The following is a 23938-nucleotide window of genomic DNA, read 5'->3' as shown; positions in this document are numbered from 1 at the left end:
TTATACCAGCCATTAAAGGAACAGGATGCAACCAACTGCAGATTGTGATGCATGCTAGAACCAACCATGCCTGCCATCTGGACTCCAAGATCATTCTTGAATGTGTCTAGTGACTAACAGAGAAGGTGGAGAAGACCAGACTTGTTCACAGAATTTAAGTGGCTTTCATAATCTGCAGCATTGTCCACAGAAGTGGACATGGCTCCCTGATACTTAGTCAATGGGAAGCCTTAAAAGATTCTGTGACATGTTAAGCTATGATTTCGTATATTTGTGTGGCATTACATATCAAATGCTGACACCCAGGTAGTTTGCTGTGTGGGGTACCTAAATGTTTTTAAAGGATATATACATAAAAGCATTAGGCGATTCTCCATCCAGTCTAGTTAGTGATACCTGTAATATACTCCAAAATATCAGTATAAGATCCAAAGAAATTAATTCTCACAAAGTAATCTGTTAAAATACTAGTGATCAACTGCTGAAGAATTTACATCAAAATGCCAGAGTCTGAGACATTCCTAATTAGTGATGCAGCTCACTAATAGGTACAAAAGCTTGGCTAGAGCCTGGTACTGACAGCAGTGAGATTTCTGTGGTAAATCTAAATGTGCATCAGTAAGTTGTGCTAATGGGAATTGGAGGTGGTGTATTCATTGTAGAAGACAAGATACTGAACTCCACTGAGACTGAAACTGCATGCAAAATTGGGCAGTACTCAATATCAAGGATGGGCACAATCTTATAATTGGGCCTACTGTTGATCAGAAGACTCTTCCACAGATGAAACCAAACATTTCTCAGAAAATCTGAGCTCAGTAGTATATATATTTCCCTAGCATACTGTCTTCATTGGAGAAGCCTTTAATCATCAAGTAATTGTTTGCAGTGATAACAATTTTTTAATTTGGGCATGACAAGATATACTGTGAAACAATACAAAACACCTTTTCTGAATATTGCCTAGGGCATGAAAAAATATACTGCAAAACAATACAAAATACCTTCTCTGAATATTTCCTAGAACAGATATTTCAGAAGCCCACTCATGAGGAAAAAATATTAGATCTAATGGTTACAAGTAGGCCTGACTTGCACATTGAAACTGACATCAGTGGCCACAAGACAGTTAAAGCAACAGAAATTATCATTGTACAAATGTCAGTTAAATAAGAAGATAAATTTATATATAAATACAAAGATGAGGTGACTTACCGAACAAAAACGCTGGCAGGTCGATAGACACACAAACAAACACAAACATACACACAAAATTCAAGCTTTCGCAACAAATTGTTGCCTCATCAGGAAAGAGGGAAGGATATATATATATATATATATATATATATATATATATATATATATATATATATATATAGAAGATAAATTTACATTTTCAGTAAACTGCATAAAGTGGCAGTGGTGTCATATCTCAAAGAGGAACTCAAAACCTTTTGCTCTTGGCAGGAGGATGTACAGGAACTTTGGACAAAGTTTATAAGAATAATTGACCAAGCACTCTGTAAAGAAACTTCTACAGGAATGGCTACTATGGCACAATGTCATAATGCTGAGGTGGAAGTTTAGGTTGGTTACACCAAACGACACCATTTTAACAGTAGTTCATTTATTCACCTCTTTACACAAGCAAGGCTTACAAAGAACTGACATGACAGAACTGCACAAAGGTAATCTTAGCTCAGTTCAAAGACGATACTCAGATCGATGCTGGTGTCGACCTCATTGGCGCCCCCCCCCCCCCCTTGCAGTACGGAATACTCTTGAGAGGCCGGAGGGGAGGGGGTGGGGGGGGGTGACTATGGTGTCGGCAGGGATGGTCCGCGGGAGACGGACCATGGTCAGCTCGACAGCGTCATCAGGGAGGTGTGTGGGTAGATGTCGTGAAGGAAGGTTCGGGCACCGAACCTGGAAGTGGTTGAAGCAAACCAGGCATCGTACTGGGCGTGCTGGTCCTGCGGTGACAGGTAGGCCGGTGGTTTGTGGGTGGAGCGGAGCGACGACGATGATGTCTCCTGTGGGCATGGCAAACACACGAAGCATGTCTAGGTCGACATTGGGCAAGAGGGGAACACATTTCACCAAGTGGCAGGGGATGGCGGAGGTTGTGTCATGAGCACTGGATGAAGAGAAACACACGACGAACAGTGTATCATCACGTAGTACTATTGAGATTTCGTGGATTATGTCTGGGGGGACAGGCACAAACACCTCGAGTGAGGGCACGTTCAAGATGGGGGGGGGGGGGGGCGTGAGAAACCTCGACTGGACGAGGCAGGCGACGAAGGGGAGGTCAAAGGGACCAGCGAAGGACCTGGCAGCAAGGGCGTGATCATAGGTAAGATCGACATGGGGAGCATGTTGTCACTCGACGGAGTGCGTGAGACCGGAGTAGAGGGCGAGGTCAGAGGAGAGCTCGATGATTGGAGCTGGAAGTCACTCGACCGAGTGTGTGATTCTGACGTGGAAGGAGTGGTCGGAGCATCGGGCCTGAAGGGGGTTAGAAGAGGGCTTGACACGAGCAGGCTTAAGTCTGTTGAGAGAGACTGTAACAGCTGAATCTTTCATCTGGATGTCATAGGTGTTGGCTGAGCACTGGAGAACTCGGTATGGGCTGGTATATGGAGGTTGGAGGGGAGCACGGACAGTGTCATCTTGGAGCATGACGTTTTCACAATTGTCCAGAGATTTCGGGACGTGAACCTTAGGGTGGGAATGGCTAGCAGGCCGATGGATATGGAGGTTGATGAAGTGGCATCTGACATGGTCCATGAAGGAAGGTAAGTCAGACTGAGGGAGAGAAGTGGAAGGGCTCACAAGTTCGCCAATGAGAACAATGTTCTGGCCGTATATGACTCGGCTATTGAACCTTTGAGCTCTTCCTTATAGATCACATGAATGCCGAGTAGCACAAGGGGAAGGGCCTCCATCCATAGAGAGTCGTGGCATCGAAGAGCCACCTTGAAAGTGCGGTGCCAGCGCTCGACTAGGCCGTTAATTTGCGGGTGATATGCTGTGGTATGGATGCGCCGGATGCCGCAAATGCTACAAATCTTGTTGAACAGGGGCGACTCAATTGTCTGCCCTGGTCAGTTGTGATGATAGCTGGACATCCGAAACGCGATACCCTGGACTCAAGCAACAGTTTTTGACGTAATATTGGGGAAGGGGACAGCCTCGACCCAGCGAGTTGTTCGGTCGATAGACGAGAGAACATAACGAAAGCCGTTAGAGGGGGGGAGAGGGCCGACAATGTCAATATGAATATGCTGGAAACTCTCAGGATGGATCGAAAAGGCACTGAGGGGGGTGAAGTATGCTTGTGTACTTTGCAGCGTTGGCACGTGACGCAGGAGCGTGCCCATTGCTGGCAGTCCTCGTTGACATTTCTCCACACAAAGCGCTCCGCTACGAGGTGGGCAGATGCACAAACACCAGGGTGGGCTAAATTACACAATGCGTTGAAGACAGCTCAATGGAGTGTGGTTGGGATGAAGGGGCATAAAGTGCCCGTACAGTCATCGCACCAGATCTCACCAGAAATGCCAGGGAAGGTGGTGCGGACGAAGTATAGTGAAGGGGTAGAGTCTGAAATCAGGTTTTGTGTTTCCTCGTCAGCGGGTTGTAGGTTAGGCAGTTCAGAGAGATCTAACAGCGAATGAACGGCGTCAACTCATGAAAGGAAATCAGCAACTATATTGTCAGCACCCTTTATGTGTCTGACATCGGTGGTGAACTGAGATATGAAGTTCATGTATCTGAAGCGGCGAGGAGGCAGGTCAGCTGGTGGGTTTGTAATGGCCACAGCCAGGGGTTTGTGGTCTGTTAAAACATAGAAAGAGCATCCCTCAATGTCAGTCTTAGAATACTTGATCGCTTCGTAGACGACGAGCAACTCCCTGTCAAACACGGAATATTTCTGTTGTGCATTGGTGAGCTTGCGAGAGAAAAACTGCAGAGGCAAAGTCTGACCATCGATTGTCTGGCTAAAGACAGCGCCAATGACAGTATCACTCGCATCAGTGGTGATGTAAAGCTGCACATTGGGATGAGGATGCGTGATGGTGCAGGCCTCGGCAAGAAGATTTTTGAGGGCAGTGAAAGAGTCAGTCATAGCAGGGGTCCATGGAACGCTCCGAGATCCAGAAGTGTTCGTGACAGCCAAGGTGTCCTTCAGTGGAGCCTGAATCTCCACAGACCAAGGTAGATGATGGCGATAATAATTAACCATCCCCAGAAAGCGCCAGAGCTCTTTGAATGACGAAGGTTTAGTATTGTTTGTACTTTCTCAGGAGGCAGTGAAAGGGCATCGGCAGAGACCCGAAAACCAAGAAAAGTGCAGCGGGTTGATGTAGCTGCAATTTGTCCTGGTTGGTCTCGATGCTTGCTGCCATGAGAGTGTCCATAACAGTTTGCACATGTCGAATGTTGTCCTCGACGAAGGAGCTGAAGACAAGAATGTCATCAACATATGCAAAGCAGAATTTTAGGTCAAATAGCACTTCGTTGATGAAGCATTGCCAGATCTGGGTTGCATTTTTCAGACCGAAGGGCATGAATCGAAACTGAAATAAACCGATTGGGGTAGTGATTGCTGTCTTCTTGATGTCTTCAGGTGCCATGGGGATCTGGTGGTAGGCCCGTTTGCAATCAATGACAGAGAATATGGTCGCACCTGCGAGGGAACTGGTAAAGTCGGCAATGTTGGGTATGGGGTAGGTGTCCATAATTGTTCATGCATTTAGTCGACGGTAGTCTCCACACACGCGCCAGAACCCGTCTTTCTTGGGTGTCATATGTATGGGCATAGACCAGCTACTGGCAGAGGGTTCAATGACGCCGGAGCTTAGTAGTTCAGAAATCTGATTTTTAAGGTCGGAGAGGCGCTCGGGACGAAGCCTGGGAAGTGTTTCTTGACAGCTTCTTTGGAAAGCACATTTCAAAATATCCCATGAAAATTGAAGAAAAAGTGTTATATGCATCATTTGTATTTGTTAGAAACAGAACTTCTGCCCAAGACTCACTAGTTAGGATATTTGTAAATTCCACACAGTTTTCAGTGGACAAATTTCTTTTATACGTGAAGAACACTTTTTTCTCTTGCAGTGCCTTGAAGGAATTTTGAGGACAAGAGTATTGTGGTCTGATAATCCCAAATCAGCATTTGTTACCTCTACTTCTGTGGACTGTACATTTGAAAATATATTATCTATAAGACTTTTTGTATGATATGTTATTCTTGTGGGTTCCTGTATGTGTGGAAATAGATTGAAACTACATAATAGATTTAGGAATAGATTTTCAGCCTACATTTATTCATTAGATTTATGTTGAAATCCTTACAGACAAATACAGTGGCTCTTTCAGTCAAAAGAGTGCTAAGCAGTGTTTCTAATTTATTAATGAATATGTCTCTGTCCCCATTAGGTGGTATGTATATTGCTATTACTACGGCTTTTCCCTGTATTTCATAGAACTGTATGGCTGCTACTTCAAAACAATTTTCCACTCTCAATAATTCAGCTTCACACATTCTTTTGTATCTGATACTTGATTTAGTAAAGATACATACACCTCTGTTTTTGGCATTTTTTTCTACAATACTGACTTGCCAACTTATAGGGATGAATATTAATGATACATAATTCAAAAGTACTGCACCAGTGCTCCATGATACACATACAGTCAATGTTTGCACCATTCATTGCTACCTCAAGTTCTACTGATTTACTTCTAAGGCACTGAATATTTAGACTTAAAATTTTCAGGTGACTAGGGTGAGAACTGGTTAAAGTTTTATTTATGTTTTGTACTGTCATATTTGTTCCCGTGTCCTGGTGAGATACCAAAAATCCTTGAGGACAGGTTTCCTACACTTCTCGGGACATACCTGTACATTGGGCTGTGGTGAATTGCTTGCTGCTGTAATTGGTGCTGCTGCTAATGTACTTAATACTGCCATTTCTGTTGTTGTTGTTGTGTTGTTTTTGTTGATGGTGATGCTGTTTCTGACACTTCAAATGTTGGTTCTGCCACTACTGCTGTTGTTTCTTGTGAACTTGGAGTCTTCTCATTCTTCTTCTTTTCATCTAAAATAATATTTGAATTATGTGGAATGGACAGCTGTTGAGTGTGATAAAATCTTTACTGAGTTAGTGTAGTGAATATAAGGGCTTCCTGTTTAGGGAAGACAAAAGCAAAGCCTTAGGGCAAACAGACTATGCAGTTGCAATACTGTTAGTATACATGTATAAAAAGTTGTATTACTGTGTCTTGTATGACCAAGTACATTTTTTTGTACAATTTTGTATGTATTATTCTTTGTACTTCTTAATGTAAAATTTTGTATGTTCCTTTTGCACAGATTGTTTCCCATAAATTTACATGTATGTTTGGACAACATCCACACAGTATTTATTGCCTACTGATGGATAAATAAATAAATAATAAATCAATTTTTAATTTGTAATATTTTCTGTTTAATTTGGAGTGTTCATACATTTTACAGTTTTCCTTGTTCCAGAATACCCAGTATAAAATTTTAACTTTCCAGTCACATTATGTACAAGGTGATTATAATTAAAGTTAAACTTTCAAAAGGCTGTAGAAGTAACACCACTGGTCAGAATGACGTCAAATTGCAATGGAATATTATCGGAGAAGGGGGAAAATGTATGGCAGAAGAAAAAAATAGTGAAAACTGATTAATAGAATATGTAAATGAAAACATCTGTCATGGGCTCAACCCACTCGAGTTGGTATAAACACGTCAGGTACAGGGCTTTTCCTCCTTTCGTGTCTGTGGTGTTTGCCATGACTGTCTGCTTGTAAAGATATGTTACAAGAATGATGACTGTGCACATGTTGCTCTGCAGAATTTCCAAACACTGAAGGGTTTGAAAAAAGGCGTTGGTGTGCAACCTGGTAGAAGGAGGAGACAAATAGATTCAATTCAATTCAATTTATTAGCGTCCTTGTAGTGCATCATCGAAATGACATAGGACTTGTCAATAAACATTACAATTTAAAATACATATACATGAAAATTTATAATTGAATTTACTTGTCACTTAGACATTACAATTTTAATAGAACTTTTAGAACATTAACATAAAAATATGCAAGTAGGATAACAACGTACAAAAAAAAAAAAAAAAAACAAAAAAAAAAAAAAAAAAAAGGTTAGTGATTCTCACATCAAAGATTATTTACATTCTTACATTAACACTGTTTCACACTTTCAACATGTGTGGAAGCAGTGGCCACAGCAGTGCAGGAGGAGACAAGTGGTGGTGTGCAAATGTGTAGTGGACAGAGATTTGCCTGAACATTGGAAATACCCATGAGCATGGTGCATAAAATCCTACGAAACGTCCTTCTTTGTTATCTATTCGAATTTACCCATGTGCACGACTTGCTTTCCTGTTGACCTGCCAGCAAGAGAGACCTTTGCTTTAGAATTTCTTGCTCACATGGAAGTGGGCAATGATTGGCCATTGAAGATTTTGTGGACAGACACAGCCCACTTCCTTTTGACAGGATATGTCAATACACAGAATTGTCGAATATGGGCAACAGAAAATCCACACAAATCAACCAGTACCACTTCATCCTGAAAAGGTCATTCTGTTGTGCAGGTTTACAGCATCGTTTATCACAGGGATATACTTTCCCAAAGAAACAGGTGCTCCCAGTCCTGTTATCTGTACGGTCACTGGTAAGTGCTATGAGTGTCTTTTGTGCAACCACATCATTCCAGCTCTCCAACAGTGTGGATGTGTGGGTGGGATAATTTTTATGCAAGATGGCACAACTCTGCACACTGGAAATCCAGTTGAGCAGCTGCTGAAGCAGCATTTCAGAAATACTAGAATTATCAGCCGCCATTTCCCTACAGCCTGGCTGTTACAATCACCCGACCTTAATCCTCATGACTTCTGGCTGTGAGGCTATCTGAAAGATGTTGTGTTGTGTTATGACTGCAAACTTAGCTGCATTGAAGGCATGTGTTGCACAACACATTCTGAACATGACCCCAGAAACACTTTTATTAGTTGTGGAACATGCTGTTTCTCGATTTCAACTTGTTGTACAAAACGGTGGACACCATACTGAACATGTTTTGTTTTTTATTTTTTATTTATTATTTTTTATTTATTTTTTGTTCCGTAGATCCAGTTAGTGAGTCAATCACAAGGATATGGAACGTGCCAAATTGTACAGGTTTCAATTTAAACTTACAATAAATACAAGGGCATTTCAATGGCAAATTGTACATAGTTTAAGTAAGACATACTATAAATACAGTAACAGATACAATGTCAGCTAGATAACATAACTAGCATTTGACAGAAAAAGGAGTTTCAAATAAAGGTTAAAGATAAGAGCACAAAGTTAAATCAGATATTAGGCCTACAAGAGTAAATACATGTACAGCCAATCTGTTGTTACAAAAAGTGTGCTAATCCCCAAATGCACAATAAAATCAATTGAACTACTTCTAGACATAATAAGTTTAGTGATGGTATACATTTTCTTTCAGGTATTCATCCACAGTATAATAAGATTTCTCTGTCAGGTAATCTTTGAGAACTTGTTTAAATTTTGGCAGTTCTGTATGAACACATTTGATATGTAGTGGTAGAGCATTGAACAGCTTAATGCTGGAGTAGTAAACTCCTTTTTGTACCAGAGTGAGACGCTTCATTTCTAAATGTAGATTGTTTTTGTTTCTGGTGTTATAACTATGGAATTTACTGTTGTCTTGGTAGATGGAATAATTTTTGCACACAAAGGTGAGCAAGGAAAAAAATATACTGTGAGGCAGTTGTTAGGATACCTATCTTCCGAAACAAGTGCCTGCAAGAGTGCCTTTGATGGACCCCACACATTATTCTGATTGCTTTTTTTTGGATGGTGAAAACTTTTTTTGCAAGTGGTTGGTTCCCCCGGAATATGATAGCATATTACATCAATGAGTGGAAGTAGCCAAAGTAGGCAACCTTAATAGTGTCAACTTCAGCCACTGAAGAAATTACCCGTAATGCAAATGTTGCTGAGCTAAGTTTTTTACATAGATGAAGAATGTGAACTGACCAATTACATTTACTGTCTATGTAAGCACCCAGGAATTTTGTGTCTTCAACTTTCTGTATTGGTTGATCTCTACATTTTATGTTAATTTCATCAGGATTACTTTGTGATGTGTGGAACCTCATATAATGAGTTTTATCTGCATTGAGCGAGAGACCATTTGAGGAGAACCAATTTAAGATGTCATTAAAAACAGTATTTGTAGTTTTTTCAAGATCATGATCAATCAAATCGTCAATTAGAATTGTGGTATCATCGGCAAACAGGGTAAATTTGCTGTTTGTCTCAGAACAAAGAGGAAGATCATTAACAAAGATGAGGAAAAGCAGTGGGCCCAAAACGGAGCCTTGAGGCACACCACACGTTATCGTGCCCCATTCAGACGAGGCAGGTTCTCCAGAAGAGCCATTTAGCATTACAGTCTGCTTCCGATCCTGTAGATATGATTGCAGCCACAAGCCAACAGTACCACCTAAACCATAGTATTCTGCCTTTTTCCAAAGAATTTGGTGGTTTACACAGTCGAAGGCTTTCGTAAGATCACAAAAAATACCCACTGGAGACATTTTTTTGTTAATGGCTTCCAAAACTTGGTTGCTGAAAGAGAATATTGCCAGCTCAGTACAAAGACCGGCACGAAAATCAAACTGATTTTTGCTTAAGATACTGTGGAAGTTGAGATGATCTACAATCCTCCTGTGCATGAGTTTTTCTAGAATTTTCGAGAAGGTAGTTAATAGGGATATTGGGCGATAGTTTGCAACAATGCTTTTATCCCCTTTTTTAAAGAGAGGAATCACTACGGCCAACTTAAGTCTGTCAGGGACAATCCCATCTTGTAGGGATGCATTGTACATGTTGCATAAGACGGGACTAACAAATTTATAACAGTGTTTCAGTATTTTACTAGAAATATTGTCCACACCAGCAGAATTTTTATTTTTTAATGATCTAATTACTCTTATGACTTCGTTTACAGTAACTGGAGGTAAGGATATCTGTGGGATTCTGTTGCTAATAGCTTTCTGTAGGAGGGACAATGATTCTTCCATAGAACCATTACAGCCTGTCTTCTCTGCTGCTCTCAAAAAGTGGTTATTAAATATTTCTGCAACCAACTCAGGTTTCTTTATGATACTGTCCCCTGTATTAATCTCTACCTGAGACATGTTCCCTGTTGTCCTGCCAGTTTCCCTCTTTATTACATTCCATATAATTTTAATTTTATTTTCTGAGCTTTCAATTTCTGATTTTATGCACATACTTTTAGATTTTTTTATAACCTTCTTGAGAATGCTACAGTAAAGTTTTTAGTGTTGTCGTTTCTTTGGATCATTACAAGTCCTGAGAGAACTGTATAACATCCTCTTTGTTCTACAAGATGTTATTATCCCTGTAGTGATCCAAGACTTCTTGGCATTGCCTATATGACTATTTCTAACTACTTTTTTGGGAAAGATAGACTCAAATACAGACATGAATTCATTTAAAAATGAATTGTACTTTTTGTTTACATCTGTTTCCCTATAAACTCGGCTCCAGTCTATCTCTTTTAAGCTATCATTGAATTTTTTAAGGCCCTGTTCATTTATTACCGTATCCTAAAAGATTTCCAAGAATGCTCGGAACTGTTGCACACACTGATGTAATTGAGCCTAAGCAATTGACCACCATGATCAGAAAGGCCAAGGATTGGATGTACAGTGATCTCATTGCATTTAGACTTATCTATAAATATATTATCTATCAGACTTTTACTGTTAACAGTAATCCTAGTTGGGAAATCTACTATTGCCATCAGATTATAAGACTCCATTAAATGTACTAAATCAGCTTTACTATTGCTCTCATTTAGGAAATCAACATTAAAGTCACCAGTAATTATCAAGTTCTTGGACTTTGAGTACAATATGGATAATAAAGCATCTAAGTGCTTAAGAAATACATTCAAATTCCGTGAGGGAGATCTATACAGTGCTAACACTACAGCCTTGAAGTAATTTACAGTAATCTCAACACCACATACTTCAATTTGTTGCTCTATACAATGGCTCTTTAAATCTAATGCATTGTAAGATATGTTGTTTTTTACATAAATTACCACTCCACCTTTTTCCATGATGGTTCTAGAGTAATGCGCTGCCTGACAGTAACCACTTAGCTGTAACCTTTCAATATATTTCACATGATGTTCACTAAAACATAATACATCAGTATCTTTTATTCCTTGTGGTTCCTCTAACAGAACAGTAATGTCATTTACTTTATTACCAAGTCCTCCCACATTTTGCTGAAAAATCGTCATTTCTTTGGAATTAGAGACAGATCTAACCTTTTGCCTAAAAAATTATCGGTAGCTACAGACACAGTACGTTCATTACTAACAATTTCCTGAAACATTTGAGTGTGAAACCGAGTCTGACTTGATGGTTGGAGCCATTCAAGTGCGATTGGTTCCAACTTTGGGGTACATTTGTGGACTTCTTCCAATATTTTTGTTTTTAAGAGGGTACCTAATGCTTTTTTTCCTGATCTGTTCAGGTGCATACCGTGTCTTGTAAATAATTCTCGTCCAAAACTGCTTACATCTACAACACAAGTATTTTTAAAATGCTTACACAACTTTGCTAACTTAGAGTTCGTTTGTGAGATAGCCTCATTTACACAGGACTGTGGAATTAAGTCATGTCTCTTTGGAATGTTCACAACAAATACCTTAGACTGATGAAGCGCCGATATTTTCTTCCTGAGCGACTGTATGGCATCATTCCCTTCGTTGCAGGCAACGTTGTTTGAGCCACCTATTAAGATCACACACTCGTTTTTTACTTTTTCAGGATCACACCCCGCTACAACTTCTTGAAGTTTAGCACCTGGCTTCACAATTCCACAAACATCGGCAGCATTAAAACTGCTTTTCACTATATCAGCCATGCCTCTACCATGACTATCAGCGAAAATGTGAAAACGATTTGTTGATGTTTCAGTCACAGCAGACTGGATCACACCACTGCCACTTTCATTGCTGTTAACTGAACGTTGTGGCTTTGGAAGATCAAACCTAACCTTTTTCCGATAGTTTATCGGCACACTCTTCTTACGATTGTTTTCACTTTTAGTGAGACTATTACTAGAACAAAGTACATCAAAATTGTTAACATTCTCGAACCGCGAAACATTTGCTGTACACGAATTTTTAGTGCCGATTGTTTGACGCTTGTTGTGTACTACCTTCCATTCTGATGATTTATCAGCGTCATTTTGCACCAATGTAGCCATGTTCTCGCGAAAGTTTTTGTCCTTCTGTCTGTCTTGAAGCAATGGATCCATGTTTCGCTTCGACTTCAGTTCCATATTTTCGGACTTCAGGCTGTCGATTTCTATTCTTAGACTGCTGATTACACATTGTAAACTAGCAATATGCTCATTATACTTTAATAATTCACTTTTGCAACTTACACACGAATTTTTAACGGCTTCACTGTAACTTATTTTTGGAGTAAAATCGCGGATATCTACACACGCCGCCATCTTGCACCAGTCACACGAAAATTAATAATCCAATTTGATTTTGATCGATGCTTTTTATGCAGTTTTTGCCCTCAGGACAATTAAAAACCAATGTGATTGATGCTTTAATGCGGTTTTTGGCCTCAGGGCAAATGAAAAACTTGTGTGAGTGATGCTTTTAATGCGGTTTTTGGAGTCAGGACTATCCAATGTGATATGACCTTGCCTTGGTGGATGGGCTTACATAACTAACAGTATCACACTGGTACACCCATGCACACTGAGTAGCACAGTTTGTTTAACATCAAACATACACGTTAGTCACTGTTGTATGATTCATTTGTCATTTGTAGTCAACCACTATTAGATTATGATGCTTACAGAGCCATCTATTGCTACATTTGGTAACTATTTATTTTTCTTCTATCATATGTTTTCCCCATTCTCTGATAATATTTTGTTGAAATTTGATGCTATTCTGACCAGTGGTGTTATTTCTACAGTGGTTTGAAAGTTTAACAATAATTTATAATCACCCTGCACATGGATGGCTACATTTTTACACAGAAATTGGTTTTCAGTGACTGTAGTTTTATTTATCAATGATACAATATCACATACATAAAAATGGGGTACAGGAAGTACTTACAGCTTCTTACAAAGTGGTTTGTTTTATATCTTGAAGACTGCATTTATTATTACCCTTATAGAGATTTACTTGCAAAGCAAAAGCTGCTTTGTAGCCCCCCTCCCTCTGAATGAATATATGGTGGCATGGGGAAGAGAAGAAGGGGCTACGAAGTAGTTTATTATTTGCAGGAGAATCTCTGCAAAAAAATGATATCATGTCTGTGCACTGACTCACTTTGTGCTCAGTATACACTTTTATTGCCTGCTGTTTCATTCATGCAGCATGAATTTCTGTATGGTTGTATATGGTACTTATTTTTTAGTAATGAAGCTTACGTGCTTCTATTGCTTTGGATTTTTGCTGTCTCCCCAATCCCCCCCACCAGCCCCCCTCCCCCCCCCCCCCCCCCCCCCACACACACACAGGAATGAATTATTCCGTGCGTGAGTGTGTAAGCACATGTAATTTGTTGTTTCACTATGTACATTCCTGAGAGTTTCTGTTTCATGTGATTAATTTTTCTTTTATTGCTACAGGACGCAGAAGAAAATGCTGATGTATCCGGTCTGAAACTTGAAAATGTTGGCGGTGTTTTTGTAGTGCTTATGGTTGGTGTTGTGTTTGCCATATTTGTTACCTTCTTTGAACTTCTATGGGATGTAGGGCACAAATCTCTGAAAGAAAAAGTAAGTGATTTAGATTTTAGGTGTTTGTTCAATTACACCATCAATACAATACAATACAATGTTATTTAAAGAAAGGTGAAAAATTCTGCAGCTTTATATCAGTAGCTATCACTACAGTCCACTTTCTGCTGCCAAATTATATTAGGTTTGTAGAACTGCTACGCACATAAATAAATATTTAGATCTTGCACTGTAACAGATAGATCCTATTATTCATCAACTAAAAATTTTTAAAATTTTGAAAATGTCTCTGATAAACTGTTTGAATATTCTAAAGAGTTCAAAAAACCCTGGAAACCAGTTGTAAACCAGAACTAATGAAACTTTAGAAAAATCTTTTTCAGCAATGTATGGAATGCAGAAAACTGAATTACTTTCATTAGAATTAGCATATGATATTATGCACAGTAAAAGGAATAAGTAACCCTAGCACATACTCTGTGAAGGATCACAAGGAGAACTGAGTGAAATATGCAAAGAGATGCAAATACAAAAAAAGTAATTTTTTTGCATCAGACATATCCATTTTGTATGGGAAAATTGCAGTTTCTTTCATTTAATCATATAATGTATTGTACATTTTCATCATATTATATGCTATAAAAACATTGAACAATAACACTATGGGCACGAGTGAAGAATGCTTCTTGGGTTGCTGGCAACAGTGTACTGTGTGCAGTCTATCTGGAATGGCAGTCTGCTCTCTGACTTTGTATGTGTCAGTTGCACTGATGTGTTTCCTAAGACATGGCAATAAACCATGGCTCATATCTGTTGTATGAGTGTTATTTACATTCCTTTGCCACTACAGTACAGAGGAACCATGTTGATAACTCACAATGAGCACACCTGGCTGCATTTCTTTCACCATACAGGAATCTCAGCTACTATGCAGTAAAAGCGCAGACGTTTTTGGACTCTGGAGTTATAGAATTACTGGAAAATGACAGTGTCTTTCCTGCTACTGCCATGCTACACCACCATGCAATTGAGTGCATCTCATCAGACTGTGCCTAAAATTGAGGACGTGATGCAACAGTGCCATGCACCAACTGTGAACAATGCTGGCCTTCTACCTGATCAGTGACATCAGACACTTTGCAGAGTGTTTTCCCAGTGTTTTATGTGCCTCAGACTGTGCACTGTTCCAATCCATTTTATCCACTTGTGAACATTATGCCTACCATGTTGTGTGTGACTACACTCCTGCTTGAACAAATGTGCCAGACAGACATTGCACCAAGTATGCATGCTGTTACTACCACTCACAAGACTTTACTTGTGATTTCTGTGCAACAGACCATTCAAAACCCAGAACCATTTTCCTCACCTATTTATGTCATTTCTCACCGTGTCACACATGCCCCAAGTCTGCCACTTGTGCCGCAACAGTTGATACAGCCATATCAACAGTTAATTAACAACATTGCTTCTGTACCTGACACACTGGATTTTGGTACATTGGTTCCACTCACACACCAGCCTACACCACGTCTACCAACTTGGGACTACCTGTCCACTTTCCATTCAGCTTTCAAGCTTCCACTGTTCTGCATCTATCAACCACTAATGTGGTTCACTGTCTGCAAGTGTATTATGACCATCCATGGAATAATTGACAATAGTGCTAAATCTGTCATTCTCGTAAGATGTCTTGGTCAGCAGGCAGATTTGATTACTGATTTATTTTTCACCCTGCCTGCATTAAACAAGTATGATACTGCCAAGTCACTGCTGCTCCAATGTTTGTCATAGACATTGGAACAGCAGCTCAAATAGATCATCTATGATGAAGCCAGTGATAACAGCACCCCTTCACAGCTATGGTGTCACAAAACTCTGGTAGACATGAACCTGATGCCTAACTGGACTCTGTGGATCATCAAACTGCCATCACAGGTGCAACTCACCATGATTTTGCATGAACAGGAATCCCTTGATGTGAAAGCACAACTCATGGATAGAATACATGCCATAGGCCAGCACTGAGAAAGCATCAGTTATCCAGGTAACAATGCACGAAATGCTGACTCACGGTTGCCTTGCCATGTGACCCATCATGACAGTGCCAAGGCTGACCAAGTTCACCCAACCCCACCAGAGACAGCAGCACTAGTTTTCATGAGGAACAATGACCTTTGGTGTATTGACACACAGCCTCACTCTCCCAGCAGCCCAATTTCATCATCTGCCACCACCCCTCCCTCCTCCTGCACTAATGCCGGTCTCACTCTCAGTCCAAGGATGCAGCACATAACTGTCAACCGCCAACTGCCATGTGCATCCCTAAACTTCAACAGCAGCTCCCATCAATCACGCTGTGTCCATATGCAGAACATGGGTGACAAGGAAGCTTCATGACTGCAACCTCGTGGCTATCACCTCTGTGTGTTTGCCTGCAGAAAACAAAGCTACCTGCTTGTGGATGCAGTCATTGACATCAGTACCATGCCGCTTACTGGTTCACCCCTCTTGCTGTTAAGTCATACCTTCAATTTCATGTGGCAAACAACAATACAATTGATTTGTATGGCTCAACTACCATTGACATCATTCTGGGCTCTGACTCTTCATTGCCATGGACCTTCGGTGTCTCCAATGTCAGAGAAACTGTCCTCAGTGCAGTCTGCTTAAAACAATACCAGCTACTACTGTATCTGTACCATGAGAACAGGATTGAATAATAAACGAAAGGATAACGATCTATGAGTCGGGGTGTGGAATGTCAGAAGCTTGAACGCGATAGGGAAACTAGAAAATCTGAAAAGGGAAATGCAAAGGCTCAGTCTAGATATAGTAGGGGTCAGTGAAGTGAAGTGGAAGGAAGACAAGGATTTCTGGTCAGATGAGTATCGGGTAATATCAACAGCAGCAGAAAATGGTATAACAGGTGTAGGATTCGTTATGAATAGGAAGGTAGGGCAGAGGGTGTGTTACTGTGAACAGTTCAGTGACCGGGTTGTTCTAATCAGAATCAACAGCAGACCAACACCGACAACGATAGTTCAGGTATACGTGCCGACGTCGCAAGCTGAAGATGAACAGACAGAGAAAGTGTATGAGGATATTGAAAGGGTAATGCAGTATGTAAAGGGGGACGAAAATCTAATAGTCATGGGCGACTGGAATGCAGTTGTAGGAGAAGGAGTAGAGGAAAAGGTGACAGGAGAATATGGGCTTGGGACAAGGAATAAAAGAGGAGAAAGACTAATTGAGTTCTGTAACAAGTTTCAGCTAGTAATAGCGAATACCCTGTTCAAGAATCACAAGAGGAGGAGGTATGCTTGGAAAAGGCTGGGAGATATAGGAAGATTTCAATTAGATTACATCATGGTCAGACAGAGATTCTGAAATCAGATACTGGATTGTAAGGCATACCCAGGAGCAGATATAGATTCAGATCACAGTATAGTAGTGATGAAGAGTAGGCTGAAGTTCAAGACATTAGTCAGGAAGAACCAATATGCAAAGAAGTGGGATACAGAAGTACTAAGGAATGACGAGATACGTTTGAAGTTCTCTAACGCTATATAGATACAGCAATAAGGAATAGCGCAGTAGGCAGTACAGTTGAAGAGGAATGGACAGCTCTAAAAAGGGCCATCACAGAAGTTGGGAAGAAAAACATAGGTACAAAGAAGGTAGCTGCGAAGAAACCATGGGTAACAGAAGAAATACTTCAGTTGATTGATGAAAGGAGGAAGTACAAACATGTTCCGGGAAAGTCAGGGATACAGAAATACAAGTCGCTGAGGAATGAAATAAATAGGAAGTGCAGGGAAGCTAAGATGAAATGGCTGCAGGAAAAATATGAAGACATCGAAAAAGATATGATTGTTGGAAGGACAGACTCAGCATACAGGAAAGTCAAAACAACCTTTGGTGACATTGAAAGCAACGGTGGTAACATTAAGAGTGCAATGGGAATTCCACTGTTAGATGCAGAGGAGAGAGCAGATAGGTGGAAAGAATACATTGAAAACCTCTATGAGGGTGAAAATTTGTCTGATGTGATAGAAGAAGAAACAGAAGTCGATTTAGAAGAGATAGGGGATCCAGCATTAGAATCAGAATTTAAAAGAGCTTTGGAGGACTTACGGTCAAATAAGGCAGAAGGGATAGATAACATTCCATCAGAATTTCTAAAATCATTGGGGGTAGTGGCAACAAAACGACTATTCACGTTGGTGTGTAGAATATATGAGTCTGGCGATATACCATCAGACTTTCGGAAAAGCATCATCCACACAATTCCGAAGACGGCAAGAGCTGACAAGTGCGAGAATTATCGCACAATCAGCTTAACAGCTCATGCATCGAAGCTGCTTACAAGAATAATATACAGAAGAATGGAAAAGAAAATTGAGAATGCACTAGGTGACGATCAGTTCAGCTTTAGGAAAAGTAAAGGGATGAGAGAGGCAATTCTGACGTTACGGCTAATAATGGAAGCAAGGCTAAAGAAAAATCAAGACACTTTCATAGGATTTGTCGACCTGGAAAAAGCATTCGACTATATAAAATGGTGCAAGCTGTTCGAGATTCTGAAAAAAGTAGGGGTAAGCTATAGGGAGAGATGGGTCATATACAATATGTACAGCAACCAAGAGGGAATAATAAGAGTGGATGATCAAGAACGAAGTGCTCGTATTAAGAAGGGTGTAAGACAAGGCTGTAGCCTTTCACCCCTACTCTTCAATCTGTACATCGAGGAAGCAATTATGGAAGTAAAAGAAAGGTTCAGGAGTGGAATTAAAATACAAGGTGAAAGGATATCAATGATACGATTCGCTGATGACATTGCTATCCTGAGTGAAAGTGAAGAAGAATTAAATGATCTGCTGAATGGAATGAACAGTCTAATGGGTACACAGTATGGTTTGAGAGTAAATTGGAGAAAGACGAAGGTAATGAGAAGTAGTAGAAATGAGAACAGCGAGAAACTTAACATCAGGATTGATGGTCACGAAGTCAATGAAGTTAAGGAATTCTGCTACCTAGGCAGTAAAATAACCAATGACGGACGGAGTAAGGAGGACATCAAAAGCAGACTCGCTATGGCAAAAAAGGCATTTCTGGCCAAGAGAAGTCTACTAATATCAAATACCGGCCTTAATTTGAGGAAGAAATTTCTGAGGATGTACGTCTGGAGTACAGCATTGTATGGTAGTGAAACATGGACTGTGGGAAAACCGGAACGGAAGAGAATTGAAGCATTTGAGATGTGGTGCTATAGGCGAATGTTGAAAATTACATGGACTGATAAGGTAAGGAATGAGGAGGTTCTACGCAGAATTGGAGAGGAAAGGAATATGTGGAAAACACTGATAAGGAGAAGGGACAGGATGATAGGACATCTGGGAATGACTTCCATGGTACTAGAGGGAGCTGTAGAGGGCAAAAACTGTAGAGAAAGACAGAGATTGGAATACGTCAAGCAAATAATTGAGGATGTAGGTTGCAAGTGCTACTCTGAGATGAAGAGGTTAGCAATACAATGCTAGAAATTGACCAGGAGCAAACAGAATCTGTTAGTGAAGCTGTCTGTCTGGGAACACTGGGAACATCGTAGAATGATGTCAGTGTGGAAATAAAGCGGTGCATCTACGTAACTAGTAAATGCTATTGTGAGCTGGCCCCACAACTCAAGTCAAGAAATCTGTCCAGGAGGAAAAAATGTCTGCAGTATAAACCTTTAATAAGCCCAGTATTAACTTATGGCTCAGAAACCTGGACACTGACACAAAAGTGTAAAGAAGTACTGAAATGTTTTGAAGAAAAGTTGATATACAAAATCTATGGGGTGACTAATGAAGGTGGAGCTTATAATTTTGAACTTTACAGATTATATAAAGGTCTTGAAATCATAAAGTTCATTCAAATAAACCTACTGAAATGGATTGGCCATGTTTTTCATATGTAACATGAGAGCCCAACAAAAATGGCACTGCTACAAAACTCTGTGGGACAAAAAGCAGATGAGGACCATGACTTCAGTGCTTGGATGACATATAAGAAGATTTAAAAGTTACTGGAGTCATAGGATGGAGATACAAGCATGCAAACAGAGATGAATGGAATGACGTCCTAGTGCAGGCCAAGGCACATCAGTGATTGTAGAGCCAAGAGGAAGAAGAAGTAAGATATTAATTACATATTGAACTTGAGTTAGTGCAATCTATGATTTTATACATAATACCCTGCAAAAAATGGACAAAACACAAAGTGCCACTGGTATTTCATTTAGATTTAAGTAAAGTCTTTGACATATTAGACAATTTCCATGCATATGGCATTAGAGCACAGCATTAAAATGATTCACATTGTACTCGACAAACAGGGAATAGAAAATACTAATGAAACATGAACTAAATCAAAATACTAGGATATCTTTCTTGGATGCAGAAATTCTAAAAAAGAAATCCCTCAGGGATCCATTCTTGGGCCAATCCTCTTTCTCCTGTACATAAATGGTGTAGACCTAAACACTGACTCACAAACAAATACTTTTTGTGAAGATGACACAAGCATCCATACTACAGGAAACACACTAAGTCAGCTACAAGCAGCTGTAAATAAAACTACAGCACAGCTAAATAGATGGTTTTAGGGGAATAGACTACTGATAAACATGAAAAAAAAAACAACGTTTCTTTAATTTCTGTTTAAGAGGTGATGCATGCAACACCAGTGTGGCAATAAACTCCAACAAAATTTTATCTTCTCTGGAAACAAATTTTTTAGGCATTTCGCTTCAAAATAACTTTAGATGGCATACACATAAAAACAAAATAAATAGAACGGTAAATAAAATATTTTGTAGGCTACAATTACTCTCATAATAGAGCAAGTATTATAACTATTTAAATTGGTTACTTTGCTCAGCTATATTCTGGGGTAGTTCATCACCTAGTTCACTGATTTTCCTAACACAGAAAAGAACTGTAAGAGCAATGCAACATGCTCAACAAACAAATTCTTGCAAACCCCTCTTTCAAAAGTTGTCAGTCCTACCCCTTTCATGTATGAGGGCTGGAACTTTAATAGTGGCAACTATTTATTTACAGCTTGTACAAAATAGATACGTGTTTCAAAGTTTTACTGGCCTGCAAAGTAGTCACCAGCATTGTGTGTAACCCATTGCCAGTGATGTGGAAGTCGTAGGATACTCTTAGTAGTGCCAGTTGTGTTGACAGTTCAAGTGGCGTGGTCTATTGCCTGACAAATTTGTAGCAGTTCTGAAGTGAATTTTGTGAAGTGTTTCCTTCAGCTTAGAAATCGAGTTGAATTCATGAGGGCTTAAGTCAGGTGACTGCATTAGGTGGTATAGCACTTAGCAGCCCCATCAGTCAACTGTATGTTCTTGAGCATTGTCCTGCAAAATGATGGTCAGGTCCTGCAGAAAATATCACTGTCTCTAAGCTGCTCATAGGTTGTGTTCCAAAAATGAACTGCACAGAGACAAAACTGATCACACTTTCTGTAGGACCTGACCATCAGTTTGCAGGACAATGCTCAAGCATGTACAGTGCAAGCTGTTACCAATTTGTTTGACTGATGGGGCTCCTAAGTGCTGTACCACCTACTGCATTACCCCAACTTAAGGCCTTGTAAGTTCAAATCGATTTATAAACTGAAGGAAACACATTATGGCATTCACTTCAGAACTGCTACAAATTCATCGGGCAATACACCGTGCTGCTAGAATTGTCAACACAACTGGCACTGCTAAGAGCATCCTGCAACTTCCACATCACTGGCAATGGGTTATTCACAATACTGGCAACTACTCTGAAGGTCAATAAAACTTTGAAAGAAGTACCTATTTTGTATGAGCTGTAAATAAATAGTTGCCACTATTAAAGTTCCAAACCTCGTATATACATACTAGAAAACTGTCAGTGTGTCTGAAAGAATTTGAAAGCCGCAAATGAAAATTTTAATATCCACGAACATAATATAAGATAAAAGGAAATGCTTCACGTCCAGTCAGTAAGGATATCAGCCTACAAAACTTCCACAATAGCAGTGGTATACAAATTTATAATAGTCTTCAACATTGTCATTCACACTCTTTTGTAAAACACTAAGGAACCTTTTTATTAGACCATTGCTTCTATTCAGTAGCAGAATTTTTAGAACATTTGAGATACAAGAGGCTTGAAACAATACAGTGCAGGTACTGAAAGTAGTGCAATTTCTTTTGTGAATTTCTAAAATTTATGTATCTGCTGAAATAATATTGTATTTTTCACCTACATCTACATCTACATCTATGTGGTTACTCTGCAATTCACACTTAAGTGCCTGGCAGAAGGGTCATCAAACCATTTTCATACTACTTCTCTACCATTCCACTCTCAAACGGTGCATGGGAAAAAGGAACACCTAAATCTTTCCATTCGAGCTCTGATTTCTCTTATTTTATTATGATGATCGTATCTCCCTATGTAGGTTGGTGTCAACTAAATATTTTTGCATTCATAAAAGAAAGTTGGTGATTGAAATTTCGTAAATAGATCTCATCACAAAGAAAACTACCTTTGTTTCAGTGGCTGCCACCCCAACTCTCGTATCATATCAGTGACACTCTCACCCCTATTGCGACATAACACGAAACAAGATGCCCTTGACTGATGACTGTAAATGTTAAGTCCCATAGTGCTCAGAGTCAAGATGCCCTTCTTTGCACTTTTTCGATGTCCTCCATCAATCCTAACTGGTAAGGATCCCATACTGCATACTGCCTGCAATATTCCAGCAGAGGATGGACAAGTGTAATGTAGGATGTCTCTGTAGTGGGTTTGTCACATCTTTTAAGTGTTCTGACAACAAAGCACAGTCTTTGTTTTGCCTTCCCCACAATATTATCTATCTGGTCTTTCCAATTTAAGTTGCTTATAATTGTAATTCCTAGCTATTTAGTCGAATGGACAGCTCTTAGATTTGTGCGATTTATTGTATACCCAAAATTTATCGGATTTCTTTTAGTACCCATGTGGATGACCTCAAACTTTTCTTTGTTTAGTGCAAATTGCCACTTTTCACACCACACAGAAATTCTCTCTAGATCATTTTGTAATTGTAATTGATTATCTGATGATTTTACTAGACAGTAAATTACAGCTTCATCTGCAAACAATCTAAGGGGGCTGCTCAGATTATCACCAACATCATTTATGTAAATCAAGAACAGCAGAGGGCCTATGACACTGACACTACCTTGCGGAACACCAGATATCACTTGTGTTCTTCTCGATGATTTACCATCTATTACTATGAACTGTTACCTCTCTGAGAGGAAATCATGAATCCAGTCACACAACTGAGACAGTACTTCATATGCACGTAATTTGATTAATAGTTGCTTGTGAGGAACGGTATCAAAAGCCTTCTGGAAATCTGGAAATATGGAATCGATCTGAGATCCCTTTGTCAACAGCACTTATTACCTCATGGAAATGAAGAGCTAGCTGCATTGCACAAGAACTATATTTTCTGAATCTGTGTTGGTTATGTATCGATAAGTCATTTTCTTCAAGGTGATTCATAATGTTCGAGTACAGTATATGCTCCAAAATCCTACTGCGAATTGAGGTCAGTGATATGGGTCTGTATTTCAATGGGTTACTCCTATTTCCTTTCTTGAATATTGGTGTACTTTCCAGTCTTTAGGAACAGACCTTTCATCAAGTGAGTGGTTGTATATGACAGCTAAGAAAGGTGCTATTTTGTCTACATACTCTGAAAGGAACCTGATTGGTATACCATCTGGACTGGAAGACTTGCCTTTCTTAAGTGATTTGAGTTGTTTTGCCACAACTAAGATATCTCCTTTTATGTCACTCATGCTAACAGCTATTCTGGTTTTGAATTCTGGAATATTTATTTTGTCTTCTTTCGTGAAGGAATTATGGAAAACTGTATTTAGTAGTGCCACTTTAGTGACACCATCATTGATAACATTTCCATCACTATCGCTCAGCCATGGTATTGACTG

The 23938-nt window shown here is 39.7% G+C and overlaps 1 protein-coding gene across 1 annotated transcript in view; it reads left to right on the top strand.

The window, feature by feature from the left end:
• Nucleotides 1-23938, top strand: part of LOC124721723 (glutamate receptor ionotropic, kainate 2-like) — a 541952-nt gene that overhangs the window by 503099 nt on the left and 14915 nt on the right. Inside the window, exon 17 of the mRNA XM_047246817.1 lies at nt 13789-13938. Coding sequence (XP_047102773.1) covers nt 13789-13938 — 150 coding nt within the window. The remainder of the gene's footprint in view (nt 1-13788; nt 13939-23938) is intronic.

Source organism: Schistocerca piceifrons, chromosome X (assembly GCF_021461385.2).
Source record: "Schistocerca piceifrons isolate TAMUIC-IGC-003096 chromosome X, iqSchPice1.1, whole genome shotgun sequence".
Taxonomy (NCBI): domain Eukaryota; kingdom Metazoa; phylum Arthropoda; class Insecta; order Orthoptera; family Acrididae; genus Schistocerca; species Schistocerca piceifrons.
This window is presented reverse-complemented; position numbering and strand designations above follow the sequence as displayed.